General features: G+C 38.3%; 2 protein-coding genes across 4 annotated transcripts; one reads left to right on the top strand and one right to left on the bottom strand.

The window, feature by feature from the left end:
• Positions 1 to 1,341: 1,341 nt before the first annotated feature.
• On the top strand, positions 1,342 to 24,700 carry vwa11 (von Willebrand factor A domain containing 11). Of its 2 annotated transcripts, XM_005470030.4 has the most exons (19): positions 1,361 to 1,498; positions 15,256 to 15,287; positions 17,310 to 17,499; positions 17,892 to 18,028; positions 18,129 to 18,273; positions 18,408 to 18,501; positions 18,853 to 18,981; positions 19,934 to 20,120; positions 20,232 to 20,401; positions 20,595 to 20,707; positions 20,830 to 20,946; positions 21,045 to 21,218; positions 21,349 to 21,481; positions 21,642 to 21,794; positions 21,931 to 22,023; positions 22,420 to 22,691; positions 22,869 to 23,002; positions 23,378 to 23,537; positions 23,677 to 24,700. In XM_005470030.4, the coding sequence occupies exons 3-19, from the start codon at positions 17,317 to 17,319 to the stop codon at positions 24,055 to 24,057; spliced, it is 2,775 nt and encodes a 924-aa protein (XP_005470087.1). In that variant the 5' UTR covers positions 1,361 to 1,498; positions 15,256 to 15,287; positions 17,310 to 17,316; the 3' UTR covers positions 24,058 to 24,700. The 2 variants fall into 2 exon arrangements, with proteins under 2 accessions (XP_003448088.2, XP_005470087.1); XM_003448040.4 differs by lacking the exon at positions 15,256 to 15,287 and having other exon boundaries at positions 1,342 to 1,498.
• Positions 1,509 to 11,553, bottom strand: LOC100696805 (prostaglandin D2 receptor 2). 2 transcript variants are annotated; one of them, XM_019359597.2, is made up of 2 exons: positions 10,477 to 11,553; positions 1,509 to 6,834 (listed from the first exon to the last, which is right to left on the bottom strand). In XM_019359597.2, exon 2 carries the CDS (start codon positions 6,815 to 6,817, stop codon positions 5,471 to 5,473), a length of 1,347 nt encoding a protein of 448 aa, XP_019215142.1. In that variant the 5' UTR covers positions 6,818 to 6,834; positions 10,477 to 11,553; the 3' UTR covers positions 1,509 to 5,470. The 2 variants fall into 2 exon arrangements, with proteins under 2 accessions (XP_019215142.1, XP_005470086.1); XM_005470029.4 differs by lacking the exon at positions 10,477 to 11,553 and adding an exon at positions 10,126 to 10,470.
• Positions 24,701 to 24,751: the final 51 nt, after the last annotated feature.

Genomic DNA, 24,751 nt, shown 5'->3' with positions numbered 1-24,751 from the left:
TGCATATCTCTGAATGCGCTGCAAATTATTGTTATGTAATTCCTTCATTATGTTTTTGTTTAGTGGCATTTACTGTTTCACTGCTGAATTCTCGTGCTAAACATGGTCAAAGTTTGCAATAATGAGTTTGGCATAAATATGAGTTATCCCTGTAAGCCATTAGCTCAGTTTCCAGGCCACTCTAAATGACTACTTTTGCCGACTTCCTTTGGTTTGACTCATGAACAACTAAACCATTGTGCAACGTTTTGGATTCCTTTTCTGGTCACCCATGAATTCCTGGGTTATCTGCCAAAATCGACAGGAAGGACAGGGAGTTTTCAAAATGTTTGAGGTCAGGTTTTCATAATATGATTAGTCACATAATTCACTCGACATAGTGAATAAAAGTGTTATTTCTTCGTATGGGAGGATCTCCTACCTGTTGACATCTTTTCTTAAGAATCCATTTATTTCAAGAAACAGTGTTAAGCAAGCCACAACAAAAGTACTGCCAGAGGCACAACTGAAATGAGACATGATGCCAATCTGTTTTCTCAGTTGTTATATTTGTGAAACTTTCATCTTCATTGCTAGAGATTCCCAGTTACATTTTTTCAATCTAGTTTTAATCATTTTCTTAGTTTTGGCCAAATTGACCTGCACTGTTAAACTGCTGCACTAATCCACTGTTGTAACAGGAAAGGGACAGTTAAAAAGATGCTTGACCTGCTGAACTCTTTAAAGGCCCTTCACTTCTGCCTTCGCTGCTCAGCCATGCGTCGCAGAGGATTAAAGGGATTGCTGCTAAAACAGTTCGATTTAGAGAAAGAATGAAGCGAGAAGCTGTATAAACTGTGAATCATGCATATTGACTCCAGCAGAATACAAGAAAAACAAAAAGAAAAACAAAAAGAATGGAGCAGGAATGCACCAGCTGCTGAAAGAGCCTTTCTGGGAGTTAACATTAAACATTAACATTAAAAAAGTGATACTACTAGTGCTACAGTGCACTAGATTTTAAAGCTGGAGCTGATAATAAGGTTGGTAAGTACATATTGTATTTACTCGACCTTGGAAATCCAAAAGTTGCAGAGCAGTATTTGGAAATACTTCTATTAGTCCTACAGTGACATGATTGTGTTAATGATCCAGTTCAGCAGTAATAAACCAGTTATCAACTTTTAAGACTTTCTGGATAATGACAAAGAAACACAGAAAGAAGATTACAAAAAATTCTTCCTTTAAAATGAAATTCATAAAAGTAAATGAAATTCAGTTGCAATTATATGTAGTGTAATACAGGAAATGGCGTCTTTCCAGCATTGACAAACACACACATGCCTGATCTTGCGCTTAGATGTATTCTGCAGAGGCAAAACAAAAAGAGAAGGAGGAGCGCGAACTTTTAGAAGTATCCTCGACCACAGTTGAAGTCTGACACAAACAAAAAGCCTTTGTGTCAGGAGTTTCTCCGTAACCCTAAAAAACCCCAGATGACTCATTCTTCTATGCAGGGGTAAGTAAAATACTTCCACTTCTCCAGCTTTAAGTGATCTTTTATTGGAATGTATAATACAATACATGCATGTATGTTTGCATGTATAAATCAGTAAGCATGTATAAATCATAATGGACCTGTTCTTTCGCATTGTGTCAACGTGTTTGTAAATATTGACATTCTGGGGATTTGGGAGTATTTACTTAGTTTGTATCTTATACCAAATTTACATTTTTCCATCAACATTTGCACTAACCAAGCGCATTATTTAAGTACCAACAGCAGCGTTTCAAAAATACTCTGCTACATTTAATCATTTAAAACCAAGTGCATCATGTTTGAATCATGAGTTTCTATGAGCTTTTGAGACTGCTACATCTTTAGTGTTACTTTTTCTCCCTAAAAACCAAAATAAGCTGCATTTTAAAAAAAACAAAACAATCCATTTTCAAAGTATTTGAATTTCATGACAGTTATTTCATGGTTCAGGCTTTAAGGACTTGATTGGTTGATTGATGATTAGTACTGCAAAACAATGAACTGTGAAACAATTATTAAAGTAAAATTATCAGAAGGCCCACATGACTGATAGATTTCTAACTTGTGGCATTGTTAGATGTGATTCTTCAGTTTGTAGGGAGCATGTTATTGATACAGCTGGTTGATGTGGAGGTACACAACAACAATTTTTACATATCTACAATACTGGGTAAATTATAATATATTTCTTACTTTTGTCTTCAAACAGTTATTGAAACTTGAAACATTTATGTAACTACGTAACATTTAAAGGAAAAATGCTCTTAACAATTTGATTTGAAGTTCTTGGTAGCATTTAAAATATGACAGCTAGACACTCCTCACATTGTAAAGGGTCAAAAAAGGCATATAAGTTGGAAACTGCTAGTTTAACGCTTAGGAATACTTTGATGAACACTTTGTTATACATCCAATCATCTGCTTTCAATTACTGAGGGGCAATGCTTTATCTCCCCAACCTGTCTGGGCTGCAGAGGACCACTAGCTCCCCTCTGAGCCCTTCCCAAATGATTGTGCTCTTCACCTTATCCCCAAGGCTGAGGCAGGGTTGTATAGACATATGTATAGACAGTTTGTACCTTTATCACTAATGTGCACATAGGCATACACTTAAGTACATGATAGTCATGGGAAATTCACTGTGATAAACCTCAGCTTTGCTTAATTCTCTACGCAGCATCTGTCAGCTCTAGCAGTGCATTAAATACTTTAAAGCAATACTTAACCTCACCATACTCTTTTTCATCCTTTTCTTTTTTCAGATTTTTATATAATCTCTCTGACGATATCATTTGCAGCATATTATGCTGTGAGTGTTCTCACTGTTGGCCTGCTGGTTCATTGTCTCTAGTTGAGTGTCAGTACCCTTTAATCTTTATTACTTCTATATCTTTCATCTTTAGATTCACATCTCTTCGTTTTGAGAATTACTGAGAATTATTGAGAATTTAAAGAGATACTCAGACCATAAAGATTACCCCCTCCATCCACTGAACACTCGATCACTTAGATGGAATATGAAATTTAATTTGTTAGCACAGTAGTGGATTAAATACTAGGATACACAGTTTTTGTGAAAATATCACTAACTCAGGGTTATTGATGCTTTCTTCAGATTTTTATCTTGACAATTACCAAAAAAACAAAAGCAAACCCAAAAACACACTTTTTGGCTAACAATAAAATAAAATTTTATGTAACATAATCAAATATACAAATTATTATCAAATAAGAAGAATGTAAAAATTGGGCTGGCAATAAATAAAGAAATAAATGATAATAAAAAAATTACTTAATAGACAGAATACAGAAGAAACTACTTCCCCTCATGCTATACAATTTTTACAACACTATGTTATGCAACCCTGTGTATTGTAAAACTATTAAATGAAATGCCAGGCTGAGGCAACACTTTTCCTTCCCTTTGTGAGTCTTCCCTTTTTTTGAATTTCTTTTCTTTTTTCTATGTCTTTGGTGAACTGTGATCTTTTTATTTTACTATATCGTTTACAAAGCAAAATAAATCATTGCTGGAAATCAATGCAAACATACAGTCAGAAACAGATGATTACTGAAGGGGGAAAAGGGAGTGAGTTATAAGCAGAGGTGGAGAAAGAATGATAATCTGTTCACAGTGAAAAGCTGAGGGGAAAGAGGAATTTTTTTATGCTTGCCTGACCTGTTTAATCCTGCTCTGTCTTTATATTCTGGCTCTGCACTGTCTAATATTCTCTTCAAATTACAACTACCTCTATGGTAATCCCACCCTGCTGTGGCCTACATTGTACGTTAGTCTGTGTTCAACTCAGTGTGATGAAAGCAGACAATTGCTATTGCAGTGATGAGATAGTCAATCAAAATGGGTATCAGATATGATCAAATCCAATCACTTAGATAGGTGGTTGGGCGATCAGCAGTTTAGATTTAAAGGGTTCCTGGATGACAGGACCTGAAAAGCATAATCCTGCATTATGGATTCATGGCTCCTGTTTAAAATCAGTGCTATCCTGCCCTCTGGTGTCTAAAAGCAGTACAGTATGAATTGACAGTAGGGACCTTTTTTATTTTCACTGTTTTTTGCTCTAGTAATGCTATCTATCTATCTATCTATCTATCTATCTATCTATCTATCTATCTATCTATCTATCTATCTATCTATCTATCTATCTATCTATCTATCTATCTATCTATCTATCTATCTCAAAAAGGTTGATTGAAAAGACAAACAAGCTAAATTCCACTCTAAATTCAACCAGTCATTTAAATGGTCATGAGTTTAATACCAAAGTTCTATCAAAGTGATACAAACAATTATAGCTTTTTATTTAAACATTAGCTGCTATACATCGTTATAAAAAGATAAGTATAAAAATACTTGAAATTCTACTACTGACACATTTACAATGTTAATAACTGTGCATGAATGCTAAGGTTTAGAACTTTTACATTACATAGAGTAGGCAACTGTATTTTCTACTGTACGAACTGGATTTTGACCTCAAGATAGTGCTCGGGAAAGTTAACTACAGATCAACACGGTCTTGCACTAAATCAGAAGGATATACATTTCCCAGTTTTCAGTCACATGCACAAGGTGATGTATTGATCTTTTCAGGTTCACCATTCAGGGGTAGTAGTGACAATGTAGTACAATTTTAAAAGGCTATATAAAAACATTTGAAATGTAACTTCACTGATTACTGACAAAACTATATAGTTGTTGATGATGTATCGTTTCCCATATCCAAATGTTAATTTAGAATCCGCAAATATTGTGATAATAGTTTTTTTTTGTTTTTTTTTAACAAAATATGTTCTTGAACTACTCTTCTTACAATCCTACATCAAAACACTGATTGGTGGAACAATCAATGATGTCACTGTTAACATGGAAATGTTTGGTTTCAGGTCTCGAAACTTCAGCAACAGTGCGAGCAGTGATTTCAGTCAGGAACAAAGCACCGTACCATATGGATAACTATAGTTTCCTGCACAAACACAACACAAACCATACATTTACACATTATTATTTAATTCTATGAAAAGGGAGTTTTTCTTTCTCACAGTCACCAAAGCACTTACTCATAGGGGCCATATGATTGTTGGGCTTTTCTTTGTATTATTGGAAGGGCCTGTTGTTGGGATTTGGTGCTACATAAATTAAATTGAATTGATTTGAGTTGAACTATATTGCCAAAAGTATTGATTGCCTGCCTTCAGACCCACATGAACTTAAGTTAATGTGGGCTTAATATGATGTTGGTCCACCCTTTGCAACTATAACAGCTTCAACTCTTCCACAAGGTTTAGCAGTGTGTCAATAACTTGGATAGTAGAATGAATACTTTTAATAATATAGTGTATGTCTTACAGTACCTATATGGCACGTGTGCTTGATTAAATGTAATTCATGCACTTCCCTAGGCACAAAGCCAAAAATCAATTGATGTCTCAGCTATGCTCCACTTTATTGTCCTGCAAAGCTGATGAGAAGGTGGGCTGGGTGCCTTGTGACTGACAGGGTGACGCTGGGATTCCTAGGCCAACATCTCGACTGCTCCTCCTCCTAATGTGATTTATTAAGCTCTTTCCTGGGGTCATCAGTAACACCCCTCTTTCTTCTACCAGTCCATCAAACACTGCTCCCAGACTCTGCCGTATTCTTACACAGAAACGTGGGCAACTGAAGACATAGAGAATAGGGTTCAGTACTGGATTTAAGAATGCCAGTGTTGTAGCTAGAGGTAGACCTACCTCCACTAGTTTGAGACGTTCTATATTATATTGGGCTGCCACTTCGATCATACAAAAGATGTGATAAGGAGCCCAGCACAGTGCAAATGCTGTAATCACAGATGTCACCATTTTGGTGAAACTCTGGGATAGCTGGCTCTGACTCGTCAGATTAGGGGTAGTAGGGGTCAAGGGGCCTTCTTTAGTGGATAATGATGGACCAGGGATTAGAAATTTGAGAGATAATTTATTTGTGGCTGCAGTTCTTCCATGTGTAGTTCTTGATTCTTGATTTCTGTTTAACGTAATCAGATCATCAGTTAGTCTAGTGGCACTCTGCTTCCTCCTCCTGTTCCTGCTTCTCAGACTGAGACCAATTTTGATGTAGCTTCCTGCAATCACTGCCAGTGGCAATATGAATGCCAGCAGCAGCTTGGAGATAGCTGTGGCCCACTGCCTCATGCTACAGTCTCTCTCAAGTGTGGCATATGAGGAAAACATGGCAAAATTGTGATAGCACAACTTTCTTTTATGCTCCGTTTCAGTCACTGAGCGGAAAACATAATATGGCAATGCATTAGCTGCTGCCCATAGCCAACCCAATATGCACACTTTCCACGCTCCCGCTACTGATCGATGATTTTGGCTCCACACTGGCTTGGTGACCAGAAGTAAGCGGTCCAGTGAAATGGCTGCCAAAAGGAAGGCTGATACAAACATGTTGAAGAAAAAGATGAATGTCTGCACTTTGCAAAGTGGGTTGCCGAGCTCCCAGCTGTGACGAGAGTTTAGGTATAAAGTGAACAGGGGAAGCGTCAGGGTAGCCAGGAAGTCAGACAGGGCCAGGTTGAGCACCCAGATGGAGGCCACCGTGCGTTGTCTCAGGCGGAAGCCCACCACCCAGATGATCAAGGCATTCTCCAAAATCCCCAGGCCAGAAACCAGTCCATGGATGCAAACCACAGTCAGATTGACCTGTGTGTTGTTATTAAGTTCATGGCTCCTCATCATCTCAAGCTGGGAACAGAAAACCTGGTCCCCTGAGTCATTTGTCTTGTTGGACATGTTTGAGATGATTTTTTCTGAAAAGTGAAACAAGACACAGACACGAAGCTTATGAATAACCAGTTAAAGTCAGATTTAGGAATATAGTGCGCAGGTACCATTTGTTACAAGGTATTTTACTTTCCTGATCTCATATCCATCTTTGTGAGAATGTAATAAGTAATCTATGTGTTTAAATGCCCCCGTGGGCAAGCTTACACTTAACAAGCAAAGAGATACTCAAACAACAGATTTCAAAGCACAAAACAGCAATTTGGACTGGGAACATGGAGTTTTTCATAGCTAAACACCCAGCTGCCACATACTCCACACATGTTATAGCCAAACATACATGGAGTATCTATCAAAGTTGCTGTCTCTGAGAGAGAAGTATTGGATCTCAGCACTCGCTATAGTGACACCTGCTGGACTGAATTATGGTTTCACTTTTAAATGTTTGTTTTGAACAAGTAAAGGTAAATTAAAGGTAAATTAAAGGTAAATTAAAAACAACATATATTCACAAGAGGTTGAATAAATATATATATATAAAAGTTCTGGTGAAGGCAAAAAAAATTAGCATGTTTGTTGGAATGGAGAAAAATAAGCTGAGATTTGTCAGCTGTCCCTGTGGTTTGGCGTTAGTGATTCCTATTTCCCTTTTAATACTCATGATTTTGATTTGGCACAACAGATAAATGTGCTGGGGAGGTGCATCCTCTTGATATAATGTTATGAAACATTTATGTGATTGTGCTTACCACTGACACTCCTCCCACACCCTAAGGTGCATTGATTCCAATTTTCTTGCCTGTTTGTCTTTTTGTTTTTATTGAGCAATTACATACTTTGCTTTCAGCATTATGACTAATATGAATATTGGTGAATAGTAAATCACCTGGCAGTAATATTTTTGGAAATGAAAGCATAATTTTCTGACTAGAGTTACCTTTCACCACAACTGTCAAGGAAGTTCGTTGTGAGAAAAAAATAAGAAAAACACCAACACAGTCTCTTTGAAACATGTCAAAGCTTGTTTTTGTGGACTAGCCACATACCATCTATTGGGCAACTACACATGCTTAGTTAAAGACAATCCTTAGGAGAGAACAGAGATACCAACAATCTGTGAGGATGCCTGTCGTTATCAGCCCATAATATCGCCAGTGAAATATACACTTTGCACTAAAGACATAAGGGTAGCCAAAACTTAAATGTACGTGCACTTTTCAGTTTTAAAACATTATCATACTGTGTACACAATGCAAAACACCTATTTTTAAGGTTTCAAGTGATTGTTGTTAATGTTATTATAAATCATTATAAAAGTCATTTTAAAATTGTAAAAGACAAAGGAAGACATCAAATAATCACATTTTCATTTTTTCCTGATATTACTACTATCAACATAATTAAGGGTCATTTCTTAAAATGGACATGATTATGAAGTTGCTAGATCATGACTGATGTGGCAGACTGCATAATTTACAGTGCGTGAGTGTTATGATGTTCAAATTAGAGAAATAGACACTCGTTATCACTTCACTCCTCACAAAGATTATTTGTGGCTTATATGCTGGTCTCATCAGAGATTTGACTTTAACGTTGTAAGCCTCTCCTGTAAGTGTGAACGGTTAGGAACTATTTAAAGTCATGACTGAAGACACGACCTGCACCTTGGGCACAAAACCTACTAATGACAGTTACCTGGCACGTTAACACCAGGACCACTGTACTTACGCAAGTAGGAAGTAAATGAGGTAGTGAATGGAATCAAGATAACTGCATCTTAAACGAAGAGTCATTTCCCCCCCTGATTACCACATGCCAGATTGATTCAAGAACTATGGATTTCCAATTCCAAGACACCTAGCTCCAAAGAAAAAAAAAATCCTAGGGCCGATACGTTTGAATAATTTGTGGCTCCGCTTTAACACAATTATTTATTGTTAGATTACGGGGTGTAACACAAAGCAGTAAGGCCCTAGCAACAGAGACAGTGTAGGTAATAAAAAATTATCTGATTACTACAGTAGCTTTTTAGTAGTGCTAGTATTGAACATTAAGGGAGGTAAAATAGAGAAATACACTATTAATATGAACTTTAAGTTTCTGCCTGGTCTAAGTGTTCTCCACTGTTACTATTTCTCACTTATTTTCCAAAAGATTCCAGACATTTTACTGGCATTGAAATATGGGTTGAGATTTTTATAATAAAAACATTTGACTATTCACTTATAAAATTCAAAGCAACATTGTTCTCCTTCAGCTGTGGTTACATTCTTAGTCACATCCCTGCACACATGATGTAGATGAGGTAAACAAAGCACCAAGTCTGCACATGAATACAGAAGGATGAGTTGATAAAAACGAGACACAATGCTGACGTGAATGCATGAGTGATTCTTTCTTTCTCGGATTACTAATGCAGGGGTTGTTTTAGCTTCGGGAGAACTTTTTAAATATCTCGGGTGAACTTAGTCTTTGAATACCTACATTACGAGAGGCTCATCCAATACAGGACAGAACAATTTCACCGGGCAACTCTGCATGCTTTCGCACCAGCTGTAGTGATTTTGAAGATAGAGATTTGTGCTTTTATGAACACTTTCTTTTTTGAGGGTTATGCTTTCATGAACATTGAGTCTATTTGTGTCAAAGCGTATTATCAGTGTGGTATTATTTCTATCTTTACTACCTTGACAGCTGCTACACATTATGCTTTTATGTGAATTCTATTGATTCTTATGCGTTATCTGTGCTCTATGTAGTCAGGTCCCATTTTATTAAGTAACAGGGCAATTCAATTCAACAGCAACATAATATACAGCCTCTATATTGGCCATAAAACTGTGTTACACCTTTGTCTCAGTGAATTAAATTATATTGAAGTGTAGCCTTTAAAAGAAAAACAACCAAAAAACCTGCTAACTAAATGTACAATAATCCATATATCTGATTTACTGTCCATTGCTAAAATTAAATGTATAAAGAGACAGGTGACAAGTGCAGATATGAGCTCTGATCTTGGAACAGTTGTTTCTCATTTGATGATCACCATTCATAAAAAAATAACCCTGCTAGCTAATTACTGCATATGATTAGATGTTATATAATCAGGTATAAGTTATATAATTCATAACTAAACAAACACCTACTGTTGGATTGTTAGAAATGACAAAGAAATGCTTTTTAAGAAATGAAAACTTAATTATGCTCAAAACCAAACATAACTATTGCTTAACAACAGCAAGAAGTAGAGCAAAACCATGATGACTGCATATATAGCTTGTACTCAACTAAACTTTAGTATTGTAGAAAACACTCACCTGTATAGTTGGTCAGATTCACAGAAGAAATAGAAAGTTGAAACTTTTCAAAAATTTCTGTTGTGCATTTCTTGTGAGCCTATTTTTCTTACTCAGCACTTCAGTTCTCTCAGTTTATAGTACTTTCCAGTCCTGGAGACACCTACCGAATCCCAGACACACAGAGATGAATGCTGACATACCTCCCTTTGCTCCACCCTAGACACTGAAAACATTTCTAATGACACAGTGGGTGTAACAGCAGGAACTCATGTTTTGCTAAAATTGAAAATAGGTACACAAAAGCATAGAAAAATATTCAAATGAAAAATAAGAAGATAAGAGTATGTTACAGAAACAGAGAAGTCATACCTGTGGCATGGTTTCGGCTGTGGTACGTGATGATAACCCTTGATAGGGCTGGACTTGCGGAAACTAGTTCCTGCAACACTTAAACGGTGAGACAGTTTGCATGGTGAAACACTGCACTACGTGCGTTTCACCACCACTGGTATATTTTCATGTATGAGTTAAATTTAGCTGTGTAAAAAGATATTATTCAGTAGTAAAATCATTTATGGAATAGCTGACATTTCATTACCTGGAATTCAACCAAAAACTGCACTAATAAAAAATAACTAAATAAACTGATTAGCGTTTTGATAAAGTTTAAAATGAATTCACTATCACTCACTATCCCACACTGAGCACTTCACCAGTGGTGTACAACAGCGGTCCTCAACCCCTGGGCTCAGGTGTGAAATTCAGGGTTTCTTTATTGTTCGTTTTTTAAATCATTTTTATCATTAACTCATTTTTTCCTGTGTGTTATTCTTTTGGTACTGGTTTTATTTGTTGTATTTATCCATGACACCTTGAAGGCCGGTCCGTGAAAATATTGTCAGACATTAACTTGTCCATGGCGCAAAAAAGGTTGGGGACCGCTGGTGTAAAACAACTGTATATTCCTTCATTAGTACCAAATGGCAGACTGCCATCTATTACAGCATTTTTTTTAGTGCCAGTCATTTTCACTGAAAATGTATGGAATCTGAATTAGATTGGGCATCGCCCTCAGTACTAATACTGTGTTTGCTAGAAAGCTGTCCAGGCAACCTGAGCCATTTTCACTCTAACAGAACTCTACTGGTCTTGTGCTGCAATCCAAAAAAGTAACCATCTCAGCAGCACTGTACATCTTTCTAGTGTAGTAACATGTAGACATTTATGTTATACATTTAATCATTAGTTATTATTATCTCTGACTATATTCTACAGTGTGTCTTTTGTTCTGTCTTCTTCATTCATTTTTTTTAGTGCCAGTCATTTTCACTGAAAATGTATGGAATCATGCTAGGTTGGCCATGAAAGAACTTTCTGCAGCCATTAACAAACACCAGAATAAACACCCCGAGGCTGCTTTTATTGTTGCTGGCGACTTCAACCACACCAACTTAAAGACAGTCCTCCCCAGATTCCACCAACATGTCTCCTGCCACACCAGAGGAGACAAGACTTTAGACCATGTTTATTCCAACTTGGCTGGAGCCTACAAAGCAACACCCCTCCCCCAAATTGGACAATCGGACCATCTCTCCCTGTTCCTCACACCTAGGTATTCACCACTCATCCAACGTGTGAAACCTGCTGTGAGGACAATTAAAGTGTGGCCAGAGGGGACAGACGCAGTGCTCCAGGACAGATTTAAAAACACAGACTGGAATATGTTCACCCACACAGACCTGGACCAGTACGCCTCATCTGTACTGGATTACATCTCCGAAACCACAGACAGTGTCACCACCCAGAAACGGATCACCATGTACCCCAACCAGAAGCCTTGGATGAACCGGGATGTTCGTCGTCTCCTGAAGGCCCGCAACACCGCCTTTAGGTCAGGAGATGCACACGCCTACAGTACAGCCAGGGCTAATCTAAAGAAGGGCATCAAAAAAGCCAAACACCATTACAAAAAGAAGGTAGAAGAACACTTCTCCAACTCCAACCCCCGATGCATGTGGCAAGGACTCCAGACCATTACAGACTACAGGACCACCAAACCCTCCCCCACATCCTCTGATGCCTCCTTCCTCAACGAGCTCAACAACTTTTATGCTCGTTTTGAGCGAGGGAACCCCACAACCACAACCATAACAGACATGACGCCAGACCACCAACCTCTGACTCTCTCCCCCACTGATGTAGGAGCAGTGCTGAGCAGGATCAATGTCCACAAGGCTGCAGGTCCTGATGGTATCCCCGGGCGTGTTCTCAGAGCGTGTTCTGGGGAGCTTGCAGGAGTGCTCACAGACATATTCAACCTGTCCTTGGCCCACGCTGTGGTACCGGCCTGCTTCAAATCCACCTCCATCGTCCCGATACCCAAAAACTCCAACCAATCTAGCCTCAATGACTACCGCCCAGTAGCCCTCACCCCCATCATCACTAAGTGCTTAGAGCAGCTGGTCTTAGCACACTTCAAATCCTGTCTCCCCCCACCCTGGACCCCCACCAATTTGCATACCGCCAGAACAGGAGCACAGAGGATGCAGTCTCCATCGCACTGCACTCTCCTCTCACACCTGGACAACAACAACACCTACGCCAGAATGCTGTTTTTAGACTTCAGTTCAGCATTCAACACAATCCACCCCTCACAACTCATCAGGAAACTGACAGACCTGGGCATCAGTTCCCTCATCTGCAAATGGTTACTGGACTTCCTGACCAACCGCCCCCAACATGTCCGACTGGATAACCGCTGCTCATCAACAATCACAATGAACACCGGTGTACCACAGGGCTGTGTGATAAGCCCTTTCCTCTACTCCCTCTTCACCCACGACTGGAGACCTGCTGATGGTTCCAACACCATCATTAAGTTTGCAGATGACACCACGGTGATTGGCCTCATCAGTGACAACGATGAGGCCGCCTACAGGGAGGAGGTGGATCGTCTGGCTGAGTGGTCCGACACAAACAACCTGCTGCTTAACACCGAGAAGACTAAGGAGCTCATCGTGGACTACAGGAGGAATGCTGACCCACATCCACCCATCCACATTAAGGGGATGGCTGTGGAGCGTGTGAGCAGCTTCAAGTTCCTGGGAGTCCACATCTCCGAGGATCTCATCTGGACGACCAACTGCTCCAAGCTGGTCAAGAAGGCTCACCAGCGCCTCTTCTTCTTGAGGACTCTGAGGAAGAACCACCTGTCCTCAGACATCCTGGTGAACTTCTATCGCTGCACCATCGAGAGCATCCTGACCAACTGTATAACAGTCTGGTACGGGAACTGCTCTGCCTCGGACCGGAAGGCGTTGCAGAGGGTCGTGAAAACTGCCCAGCGCATCGCCGGAGCACCACTTCCTGCCATAAAGGACATCTACAGGAAGCGGTGTCTGAAAAGGGCTGGGAAAATCATCAGAGACCCCAGTCACCCATCACATAGACTCTTCACCCTCCTGCCCTCTGGGAGGCGCTACAGGAGCCTCCGGACTAAGACCACCAGGTACCAGAACAGCTTCTTCCCCACAGCTGTCAGACTCCTGAACTCTGCCTCCTGACATCTGACCCATGTTAAACTCATGGACTGAACATACACACACCCACAACCACTAGCACTTTACCACTACTGTATAGTTCTGTGTAAATAATCATTCTGTACATACGATCATTTTTAATCCCACAACTGTTTATAACTTACATAGTTCACATTTCTGTATAACTGTATATCTCAGATTTCTGTATAGTTTTTATTTCATATTTATATCCTGTTCATAGCCTGTACATAGCTTGTACTCACTACAGCCTGTACATACTTATAGAATATTCATAACATACTTCACACTGTGTACATTATAACATACCATAATAGACCCATTTCTGTAATATACTTACACGTCTCTATTATTGCTAATATATATTGTAATATATCTATATCACGACTAAAGCACTTTCTGGATGGATGCAAACTGCATTTCGTTGCCCTGTACCTGTGCATGTGCAATGACAATAAAGTTGAATTCTATTCTATTCTATTCTATTCTTTCTTTCTTTCTTTCTTTCTTTCTTTCTTCTTTCAACAGGTTTCTTCCTGTTAAAAGGGAGTTTTACCTCCCCACAGTTGCCAAAATGCTTGCTCATGAAGGGTTATCTGATTGTTGGGGTTTTCTCTGTATCTTTATAGGGTCATTGCCTTACAATATAAAGCACTTTGAGGCAACTCTAGTATTGATTTGATGCTATATAAATAAAACTGAACTGAATTGAACTGAACTGAATTAAAACCACTGTACTCTCCCCTCACTGGTGAGCAAGACTCTGAGATACTTAAACTCCTCCATATGGGGTTACTTTTCCCTCACTTTAAGTGCATTAAATCATTTTTACATTTTCAGACAGAAAATTTTCATTTTTTTTTACACTTTGCAAATTTCCCAAGTGTGACCTCAAGGTCAACAAAAAGCAACATGGTTTGCAAAAAGTGTAGACGTAAACCTCAGGCCACCAAATCACCACTGGGCCGTGCCTAGAAATTCTTCTCCATATAAGTTATGAACAACATGAGGAAGGGATGACTGCTTTCAAATAAAAAGAGGTAAAACCTGCAGTAGCGTGCCTGCAACTTCAGGCTTGCAAAATGGCTCAAATTACAGTTCAGCATTGACCCAAAGCGGTCAGACGAGAGAGAGCGTAATTTTTCTGTATGTTATGTCCTCTTTTTTCTGTGGCTGGCTCACAGCCCAACAATAGCACAAGGAAGCACACTACCTCTGCTTAAGCATGAAAGACCATGGGGTGGGCTGGATTTGAAGATGGTAGTTTAGAAACACCTCGGATTCACTCCGAAGCATTTCAAAATGATCTGCCAAAAAGTGTTCAGACTAACTCTTTCAAACTAAGAGTAATTCAGACTAATCCTGTTTGCCCCTGACTCCACTTTTTGTGCCTTTGCATTGAGCACACAGAAATGAATTCAGTAAACACTTTTTTTGCTTTTTAACACAGTAAGAAAAGGAGAATATGGCAGTTTTCTGCATGACTGAGACTGCCATTTCTACTTCCACTCCCTTTTTCGACTTATAAAGTCAGGTTGGTCAGAACATGACTTTCATGTTTTTCTTGTTTTTGTTTTCTTGGCCTCTTTAGGTTTTCCCACTGGCTTAGAACAGGAGGATAAAGTAAGTAGGATTTAGTTGGTTGATATGTGTAACTACACCTCTTGCTGCCACTTATCCAATGCACTTTTAGTATTTTTTTTAACAGAATGTCCAATTGTAAAAATAATCTAAAACCCCAAAGATAATAGGTACAACGTAAGAATCAGACAGTGATCTATCAGTAAGAATGTGCCAACTGAAGGGAGACATGTTAATCATTAGTTATTATTGGTGTCTGCCCCCCCCCAGTCATGGTATATGGCCGCCCATCCATGGGTCATGTTCTGCTGGAGGTTTTTGCCTGTTCAAAGGGATTTTTCTTCCCACTGTCACAATATGGGGTGTTGTGATTTCGTGCTATATAAATAAAATTGAGTTGAAATGAATTGAACTGAGTGGAAATAAATTTAATATTGCTTTATCACACAAAACCCTATCACACAAAACTTTGCTTCTCCAGGGGCTGGTCTTAAGGGCGGTCTAAGAGTCTAAGCAGAGACCTCTTCCTCCTCACTGCCTCTTGTTCTTCTTGGGAGACATTAAGGCTTCGCCAAATTATCCATTATTTGAGCATTTGCACAACTAACAAACGTTTGATGATATTTATGAATATGTTGTAATGACAGTACTTTAAAAATAAAATATGCATAAACCTTTTGGCAACATAGCGAAATGGCCCATTGAGTAACCCTGATCATTTTCAGTAAAATAAAAGATGACTACATGCTGCGCATAATGGTAATATAATATTTATTTCTTATTTTATAAACTAAAATTGTCACTTATGTTGCCATGAATTTCAGTTGATGGAATATGCGTGACACAGGTTCTAGAAAGGAGAAAAAGCTTTGGGAACATTTTATCAGGGTGCCATGAATTGAATGGGAAATGGATATAAAGGGAAAGAAGAACATTTAAATCCAAAAACAATGTTGTGTTTGTACTTAAAACTGACCTCATAAAGTAAATGCAGGTCAAAAATAATCTCCATTGGAGTTATTATACTTGTCCATAAAGACATACTGAGATAATTGAACTATTTGCCATATTGCTCAATTGCCCAACCTTTATTTGAACCTTTGCAGGCAAACTTTTTTGTTATAATGTGGTAATTGCTTGCTAATCAACCAGTACGTATTTTATAGCTTCAAGCTTTATATTTCATTTTAGTATGGCAAGTATTACAGTAAAAAAAACGTGTTCCTCAAGGTGTGGCCGAATGGATTTATTGTGGTGATGCACGCTTTGAAATATATTGCCTTCCAGTTAACTTAGATTACAGCTTTTTATGTCATGTTCAAGTTTCCACCCTTAAAGTTCAGTATATATTCAGTGACAGGGCAGCAGACTTTAAAGCCCACTGGAGTCGTCATAGGTTGGAAACATCAAGGTATGATTGTATTTTATAGTTTAAGTTTATTTATGTAACTGAAATTACATTTTCTCCCAGTATTGCATGTACGGTAGCTTTTAAATTATGTTTTCTTTAACTTAATTTGAAAATGTTTATTATTTTTCATTGGCTTTTTATTCATTACTACATAATAACTTTTACTCTGAAATCTGTGTAAATATAAATCATAGGATGAAATAGCGGAAGTAAAGTAGAGTTTTATTGTCAACCCAACAATATACACTCAAGTATGTGGGATGAAATATCGTCCTCTGGATTAAAGGTGCAAACTGTAAAAATAAAAATTCAAATATACATATATACAACTATAAAGAAATAAGATAAAATAAGAACAGTATTGTACTTGAATGTAACGCACTGGAAACATCTGCATATTTTTTGTAAAGTACAGTTTTTGTTAAAGATTCCAATGAATATTTCAATTATTAACATATTTTATATATATATAAAAAAACCTTTTAAAATCCTTATAAATGATTGAACCTGTTCTGAAAAAAAAACTACTTAATTACTTACTTTGTAATTTTCTCAAACCACACAGTTTTAGCGTGTTTGTAGTATTCTAATCAAAATTAACTGAATCAGCTAAATTAACAAATGCTGTTTCTTTTTTTCTTTTTTAAAAATAGATTTGTCATGAATTCATTGCTGGTCATAGCGCTGCTGCCTTTGGCTCTTTTAGGGCCAGGTATGGCCTTTGTCTCTATTGGGGGTGGAGGATCCACTCATGTCAGCATTACAGGAATGGCTCTATTGCAGAAAGTGCAAGAGACGTGTCGGGCGGTGGCTGAGAAAAATGGTTATGAGTTCAACCCCACGGTAGGTATACAAAATGTACAAAATAGCATAAACTTAGTCGCCTGCCACAGTTAAAAGCATTGACACTTAAATAAATAGAAAGTCAGATCCATTTTAATGTGGATGTTTGTCTGGATAAGCTTTAAAAGTAAAAAAGAAACCCACAGAATAAATGTACCCATTTATTGTCCTTTTTATGACTGTATTAAACTTACTACCAAGGCTTGTGTGTGTGTGTGTGTGTGTGTGTGTGTGTGTGTGTGTGTGTTTAATAGAACTTATAGGCTTTTTAACAATTTGAGCTTGCTTTTTCTGACAAATGCAGTTCCCCTCATAAAGTAAAATGTATTTTGAACTCACCTGTTCATTTTTAACAGGAATATTTTTTTGAACTTCTTAACTTTACCCTTTAGGGTTCCTCTCCTGAAGAGCTCGTGCAAGCCTGTCTAGGTCCCACAGCAAAAGGAGAGGTGTCTGGTGCCAAATTTCATTCTGCTCTTCAAGAGATCTACACCCAGAACGGGTTGGTAGACCGCGACTTTGTCAACAGGTAAAGCAATAATTAAATACATAATTAAATTAAATAATTAAATTACATTTTTACAAATGGTAAGGTAAGGATCTCACTTATATGTTAAAAAATCCTTTAGTGCTCCACATCACTTCAACTCTGAGGCTTTCTTGGAGGGGCGGAGCCTAATCACACAGGGCATGGTGACCATTAAAATTAACATTCACAATGAGAACTTTCAGGCTGCAAGGACAACACTGGGCAGAGTCCTTCACACACTACAGGTAAGAGGGGTGCAACAAAACACCAGGGCATAAATGAATTCACTTAAAAAGGTATTGGAACAGCCATACAATCAAAAATATAAGCATGAAGGTTATAGGAGGTTTGCATAACATGTGTTTCTCTGCACTCTCAGGACTTTTACAGTCACAGTAACTGGGTTGAGCTGGGGTACACAAAGCCATATAGCAACCTCATAAACCCAGGCCTCCCTCTGGATAACTTGGCAGGTAAGTGCGTATTATCACCATCCATCATGAACCCAACCCATTCCCTTGGGCTGGGTAAAGTGCCATAAAAAGATAACATCCATGCTTTTTTCTTTCCTTGAGAGAATATGTATAGACCAAATATCAGAGACTGAAGTCTTGTTAAGGACATAACCACTGGTCATTATGTTTCATTTTCAGACCACTGCATCTATAAAACAACTCCAAATAATAAATAATAAATTAAAGAGATGAGTTGCTTAGAGTCTCACTAGTTGTTAAAAAATACCTGAATATTTATCAAGCAATCGTCTCCTACAGTAATCCTGTTTTGTTTTTTTTTTTTTTGTGTGTGTGTGTGTGTGTGTGTAGATGTGAACACCCACACCTGCAGTGACTGTGCCAGTGGAACATGCCCCAATCAGCTGCTCCCCAACATCCTAAAAGACAAAAAACTCACATCTGGCTATATGGGAGTCTTTTCTTCTGTCAAGCCTAAAGGTATCATTTCACACACACATACATAAATTAGATTCAAGGTGTGAAGGCAGTCCTTACTGGCAGCAGTTAACACTACATTCTGAGCATTTAGCAGATGCCCAAACAATGTCTACAATGTCTGTAAAGTTTCTCAGTCATCAAGGCCATGGTAGTCTAAGAAGCTTGGAAAGAAAATGATTGGACCTCACTTCACATCCAAGGGCTTCAGTTTTCAAGTTTTCAGATTTCACTTACCGTAGCTTAAAATGTTAAATGAGCTTCTTATATAGTTCTTACTCTACCTGAGCACTCGCGCTTTAAACAACATGCCTCATTCACCAATTCATATCCATTCATACAAACAGTTTGCTATGCTTCAGTGCTTTTTATCTAACATTCACACACATGCACACTCTGATGGACGTTTAAATCGCATTATACTAATATTATTTATATTTTTTGTTTAACCTGTGCTTTTACATAATACTTTAGTTCTCTATAAAAATAATAAACAGAATATGTCAGTGAGCTTTAGATGTACTAACAGGATAGAGTATTTTGTTTTTTTACCTCTGAGTAGTGCCATGTTTATGCTGAGCCAAGCTAACTTGTTTTTGGCTGTGACTTTGTATTAATCAGACATGTATGAGAATTTTCTGATATGAATCAGCCGGGAACCAAATTTTCCCAATATGTTAAACCAATCCTTTGATTAGCTTTAAATGACCTGTGCCACTGATAAAGCCTGAACTGAACCAAACTAACACACACATCAGTTTGATTGCACTATTTTTTTATTTTATTTTTTTTTTACTATTATTACATGCTTTTAGGGGTTTTTTTAGGAGTACTTAAACACACATGCAAGATAAGAAACATAATTAAACTGTTCCTGGAATTTAAACTGGGACATCTCCTATCTACCGGTATATCTAATCAAGATATGGATAAAACGATCTCTTCCTTGTGTAAGGTAAATGCAGCCATGGAGGTGCAACTGATCTTACTAGCAAAATCAATCCTCGAGGAGGTATCAGCAAAGATGAGCGCCGTCAAGACAACTTGGCTTTTTACAACGCTGCTGTTAAAGCAGCAACAGATGCCAGCCTTGAGTTATTGCAGGACCTTCGCTTAGCTGTAGGAGACGAAGACTTTTTGAGGTACTATAGTGACATGTGAACAAAGTATTCCAGAGTATACTATGAAGTATTTTACTTCATTATTTCAGTACTCTGGTATTGAAATGAAAACGGAATTTTCTTTTCTCACAGAATGATGGGGATTGCTCGCTCATCTGTATTGTGCTTCGTAATTGACACGACTGGGAGTATGTCAGATGACATTGAAGAAGCAAGATCAGTTGTTTATCAAATCATTGACCAATACAAAGGAACACAAGACGAGCCCTCCGAGTACATCCTGGTGCCCTTCAATGACCCTGGTATGAACTCCTCTATCCCGTTAATAATATTAGCATTTACTGGTATTTAAACTACCTGTACTAGTTGTATTTATTTTCTGTTTTATGAAACATAAAGTGCATTTGTGGTGCAAATCTGCATATTGTCCCATCCAGCTATAATTAGTCCACAGGTCAGTCTACATGCTTAGCTCTTTCTTTTTCTTGTCTGTAGAGTTTGGACCTATGATCAGGACAACACACGCGGATAAGATGAAAGAAGAAATCTCGAAGCTTAAAGCAAGTGGTGGAGGTGATGACCCTGAGATGTGCCTGTCAGGGCTTCAGGTACTACAATCAGTTGTGACATTTTCACTTGTAACTGGGATTTTGGTTAATCAGACAAAAACATTTCAGAAAGATGAAAATGTGGATGCATCGAAGATTTTATGTATACTTTATTTCTCCAGCTTGCTCTGACAGGTGCTCCTTCCTCTTCTGACATTTATGTTTTCACTGATGCTTTAGCAAAAGACATTGAGCTCAAAGACACTATCGAAGCTCTCATTAGTAGCACCAAGTCAAAGGTAAATGCAAAACGACACTTAATGATAATCAGTATTCATTCAGCCTACTTAGGCATGACAGCTGCGGGTATAACTGTGACATTAACTGATCTCCACAGGTGTCGTTCTTCATTACTGCACCATTTGGCAGACGCCGTCGTTCCCTCAGAGCTGCTTCCTTTGACGACTACAAAGACATAGCTCTGCTCTCTGGAGGCCAGGCCATCCAGGTTTCAAAATCAGAGCTTTCTCAAGCCACAGATATTATCCTTGACACCTCAACTTCAGCTCTGGTATGATTCTACAATTCAGTGAATATAATGAGTCTTGTATAAGGTCTTAAATGACTGGACTATTGTTTAAAGAATAGAGATCGCTGAGTAAGTCACTCATGTTTTTCCCCCTTTCCCTCAATTCTGTCAGGTGACAGTTCTTCAGCGAGCAAGAAATCCTGGAACGCAAGAGACCTTCCCCGTCACACTGGATGAGACATTGAAAAACATCACTATCTACATTACAGGAACATCCATTACTTTCACACTGACAAACCCTGCTGGTACCTCTCATTTCCAAACATTTCACACAATCAATCCAAAACAATTCAAATTTCAACAATAAAAATAAAAATGTAAATAAAAGAATACAAAGTTTTCATTGTTGTTGCAAATGTAATTGCAAAATATCCATGAGTGATAATGGAAGTTAAACGTTTTCAGGTGTAACCCAGAGTCAAAGTGAGGCCAGTGGTAAACTGGGCACCATTCAGACTGTGGGCAACTTGCACAGGATTCGCCTCAACTCTGACAAGCAGGCAGGAACCTGGCAGATCAACATCAACTCCAACCAACCCTACACACTCAAAATCACAGGTAGAATAGAGTATATGTTTATTTACTACAAGTCTTTATTATACAAGTGTCAGAAGTGATTCAGGTTCAATACGTTTTTGCTGTGTATGTGCATTTCCTGTAAGTCTGTATTTACTGTAAGCACTTCCTTTTCCAGGCCAGAGTACAATTACCTTTATCTATGACTTTGTGGAAAGCTTTGCTGGACCTCACCCAGGTTACGCAGTGCTCAGTGGGCGTCCACAAGCAGGTACAGCACCTACAATAAAACAGTTTTATTGTTTTACAGTTGAAGGTAGCTACATTAACCTGACCTTATTTTGCTTTAAGAGATTTATTTTCAGTAAAAAATCGTGCTCCACACCCACACCCACACCCCACCAATAGAGTAATTTTTGACATTTTAACAGCATTGCCCATAAAGTATTTATATTACAACACAAGTAAAAAGTTTCTGTATTACAAGAGCATCATCTAGTGGTGAAATGTGTGAATACGTCACCACTGGTACCTTGCTTAGCTCAGCTAGACAGAGGATTTTTAAAGCTCTTGTAATAATATTTTATTTTTCTTTTTAATATAATTTTGTTTTCCATTTGCCTTTCCTCACACTTTGATTCTTTTCTTCTTAAATCTGAAAATCCAGGCCAGTCAGCCACATTAATGCTGACAGTTATGGGTAGAAGAGGTCCGTCTTCGATGACTGCTGAACAAGTTGGCCTGGCAAAAGTCTCAGGTCCTGAGAGTGTTAGCAACGGTGTACTAACTCAGATGGACAATGGAGAAATTCTGGTGACTGTTGATGCTGTCCCCGAAGGGGAGTTTGTGGTCATTGTGAAAGGAACTGACAAAGTGTCCAACAGTCAATTTCAGAGGCAGTCAAACACCCAAATGTCTCTCTCCAAAGTGAAGATACAGGTTTGTCTTTTCAGTTTCCCCTTCAATGTAAATGGGTTTTGTTTGACTATAATATCAGATACAATGAGTCTAATTCAAATCAAATTCCCATAAATAGATACACAATAATTAAACATTCACAGAGTACAAGAACGATACCAGTCCTTTTAACTTGTTGCTTCTCCTTGTCCACTCTAGGCTGTGGTGGACAGCAGTGTGGAGCCAGGACAGGCCTTTAAGCTTCCTTTCAGTGTGATGACTCAGAGCTCTGATGGAAAGTATTCCATCAGTGCCAGAAATGACAGAAACTTCCCCATGTCTTTCCCAAATGAGTAAGAGGTTCACTGCTAAAATAATACCTTAAATGCTGAATGTTGTAAAGACTGGCACTGATAGTCTGCTAATATCTATAGCATATTTATATCTTTGAAGCTTAGTTAGCTTAACTTAGACCAAAACACACAAATTGGGTTCACAGCTAGCTTGTGACCTGTTTGAGTCTAATTTGTCAGGTCCTCTAAAATTACAAAAGGGTGGAGTAACCTGTGTCACCCCAATAATCAGTTGGTATAGAAGGTAAGGGTAAGCAATAGCTGTTATTGCTCCACCCAAATGTGCTATCCAGCATTAGGTTTCTGTCACATCTTTAATGCATATTACAAATGTAGCCCCTGTGGTATTAGTATATTTTACTCTTGTCTTGACAGACTTACCCTGGTAACTGGGCAATATGCCAATGCTACATTGACCATAACACCACCTGCCAGCACGGAGTCGGGCACTGATGTCACACTGACTATTGACGCAAAGTCATCCAATGGCGTTGACTCAAATTATGCTGTTTTGAGATTGTCTGTTGTTACCAAGGTAAGTCAGTGAAATAAGCAAAAGAGCTTCTGAACATATCTGCACAAATTGCTGGTACAGACGTCCTACTGATCAAAAGCTGAATGTTGACAGTCCTTTAACACATGTTAAACACATCTTTCCTCTTTTCTATGTCCAGATTACAGATTTTATTCAGCCATTATGTAAAGTGGTTAGCGTGCAGGCTAACAAATGCCCTCATGATCTGTCCCAGTGTGGACCTTTCCGGTGGGAGCTCTCAGCTAACATTACAGATGGAAACGGCACCGGGATAGAGAGCATTTCCCTCCATCAGGGTAATGGAACCCTCACATACACCTCACTGAGCGCTCCTATCATCGTGGCAAACTACAATGCCTCCTGCTGCTCACAGATTGTTGAAATAATAGCTGTAGATAAAGTTGGCAATGTGGGAAAATGCTACCAATCAATTGCTCAGTCTGGTGTCCCTCCTGCTCTAACTCTGTCGCTGCCACTGTGGATATGCCTGTTGATATCTGCCTTCTTAGTAAGGCCTTGAAAGACTCAGGTTACATTATGCTAATCTTGTGTCTTTAATCTGCGCCAAATTTAAATAATTTAAAATAATGCACTTCTGCTATAATGTCTATTTTGCTTAGTGGTGTTCAGCTTAAATAAAGCTTCTCTCAGCTTTTCCCTTATTTAAAACGGGCCAACATAACAGATAGCCACTTGGTGGATTTAGCACAGATTTATGTCAGATAACCTTGACACAACGTTTCCAGGTATTTGTGTCTCCTTACAGTATTAAATGTTAACGACTGAACTTTGGTGAATACAGAAACTCAGTTTAAATAAAACACTGAAATAAAATTATGAATCTATACTTATGTGAAAATAAAAAGTCAGTTGTTTCTGAGTGTTTTGAGTAATATTGAATACCTTGAAATCTGTGGGTGGAGACTGTTCTTTTTTAAGTGCTTTTAAAATGTTCAGTGATTTGTGTCCCAATGCTTTCAGAATAAGCAGGCATAATATTGGTTAAAAAACAGGTATTATTTTTAGTTAAATTTAAAACATCAGTGAAATATGCTTCACAATGCCTTACAGAAGTCATGCATCAGGTTATAATTGCTTGGGCTAAAAGCTAAAGACTGTACATTGTCCAAATAAATGCAATAAACACGTGTTTCCGAAAATTAGATTGGCGGTGTTACTTTTTCATCTAAATGTTCCTACTTTCTTGGTTTCTG

This window comes from Oreochromis niloticus, linkage group LG6, assembly GCF_001858045.2.
Source record: "Oreochromis niloticus isolate F11D_XX linkage group LG6, O_niloticus_UMD_NMBU, whole genome shotgun sequence".
In the NCBI taxonomy this organism is placed as follows: domain Eukaryota; kingdom Metazoa; phylum Chordata; class Actinopteri; order Cichliformes; family Cichlidae; genus Oreochromis; species Oreochromis niloticus.
Note: the sequence above shows the minus strand (reverse complement) of the source record. Positions and strands in the feature narration are given on the sequence as shown.

Bases quoted from the DNA above. Each gene is read 5' to 3' on its own strand.
- LOC100696805 (XM_019359597.2), bottom strand. From the start codon at position 6,817: ATGTCCAACAAGACAAATGACTCAGGGGACCAGGTTTTCTGTTCCCAG.
- vwa11 (XM_003448040.4), top strand. From the start codon at position 1,476: ATGACTCATTCTTCTATGCAGGG. The intron at 18,029-18,128 runs GTAAAGCAATAA...AAAATCCTTTAG, and splicing joins GACCGCGACTTTGTCAACAG to TGCTCCACATCACTTCAACT. The intron at 18,274-18,407 runs GTAAGAGGGGTG...CTGCACTCTCAG, and splicing joins GAGTCCTTCACACACTACAG to GACTTTTACAGTCACAGTAA.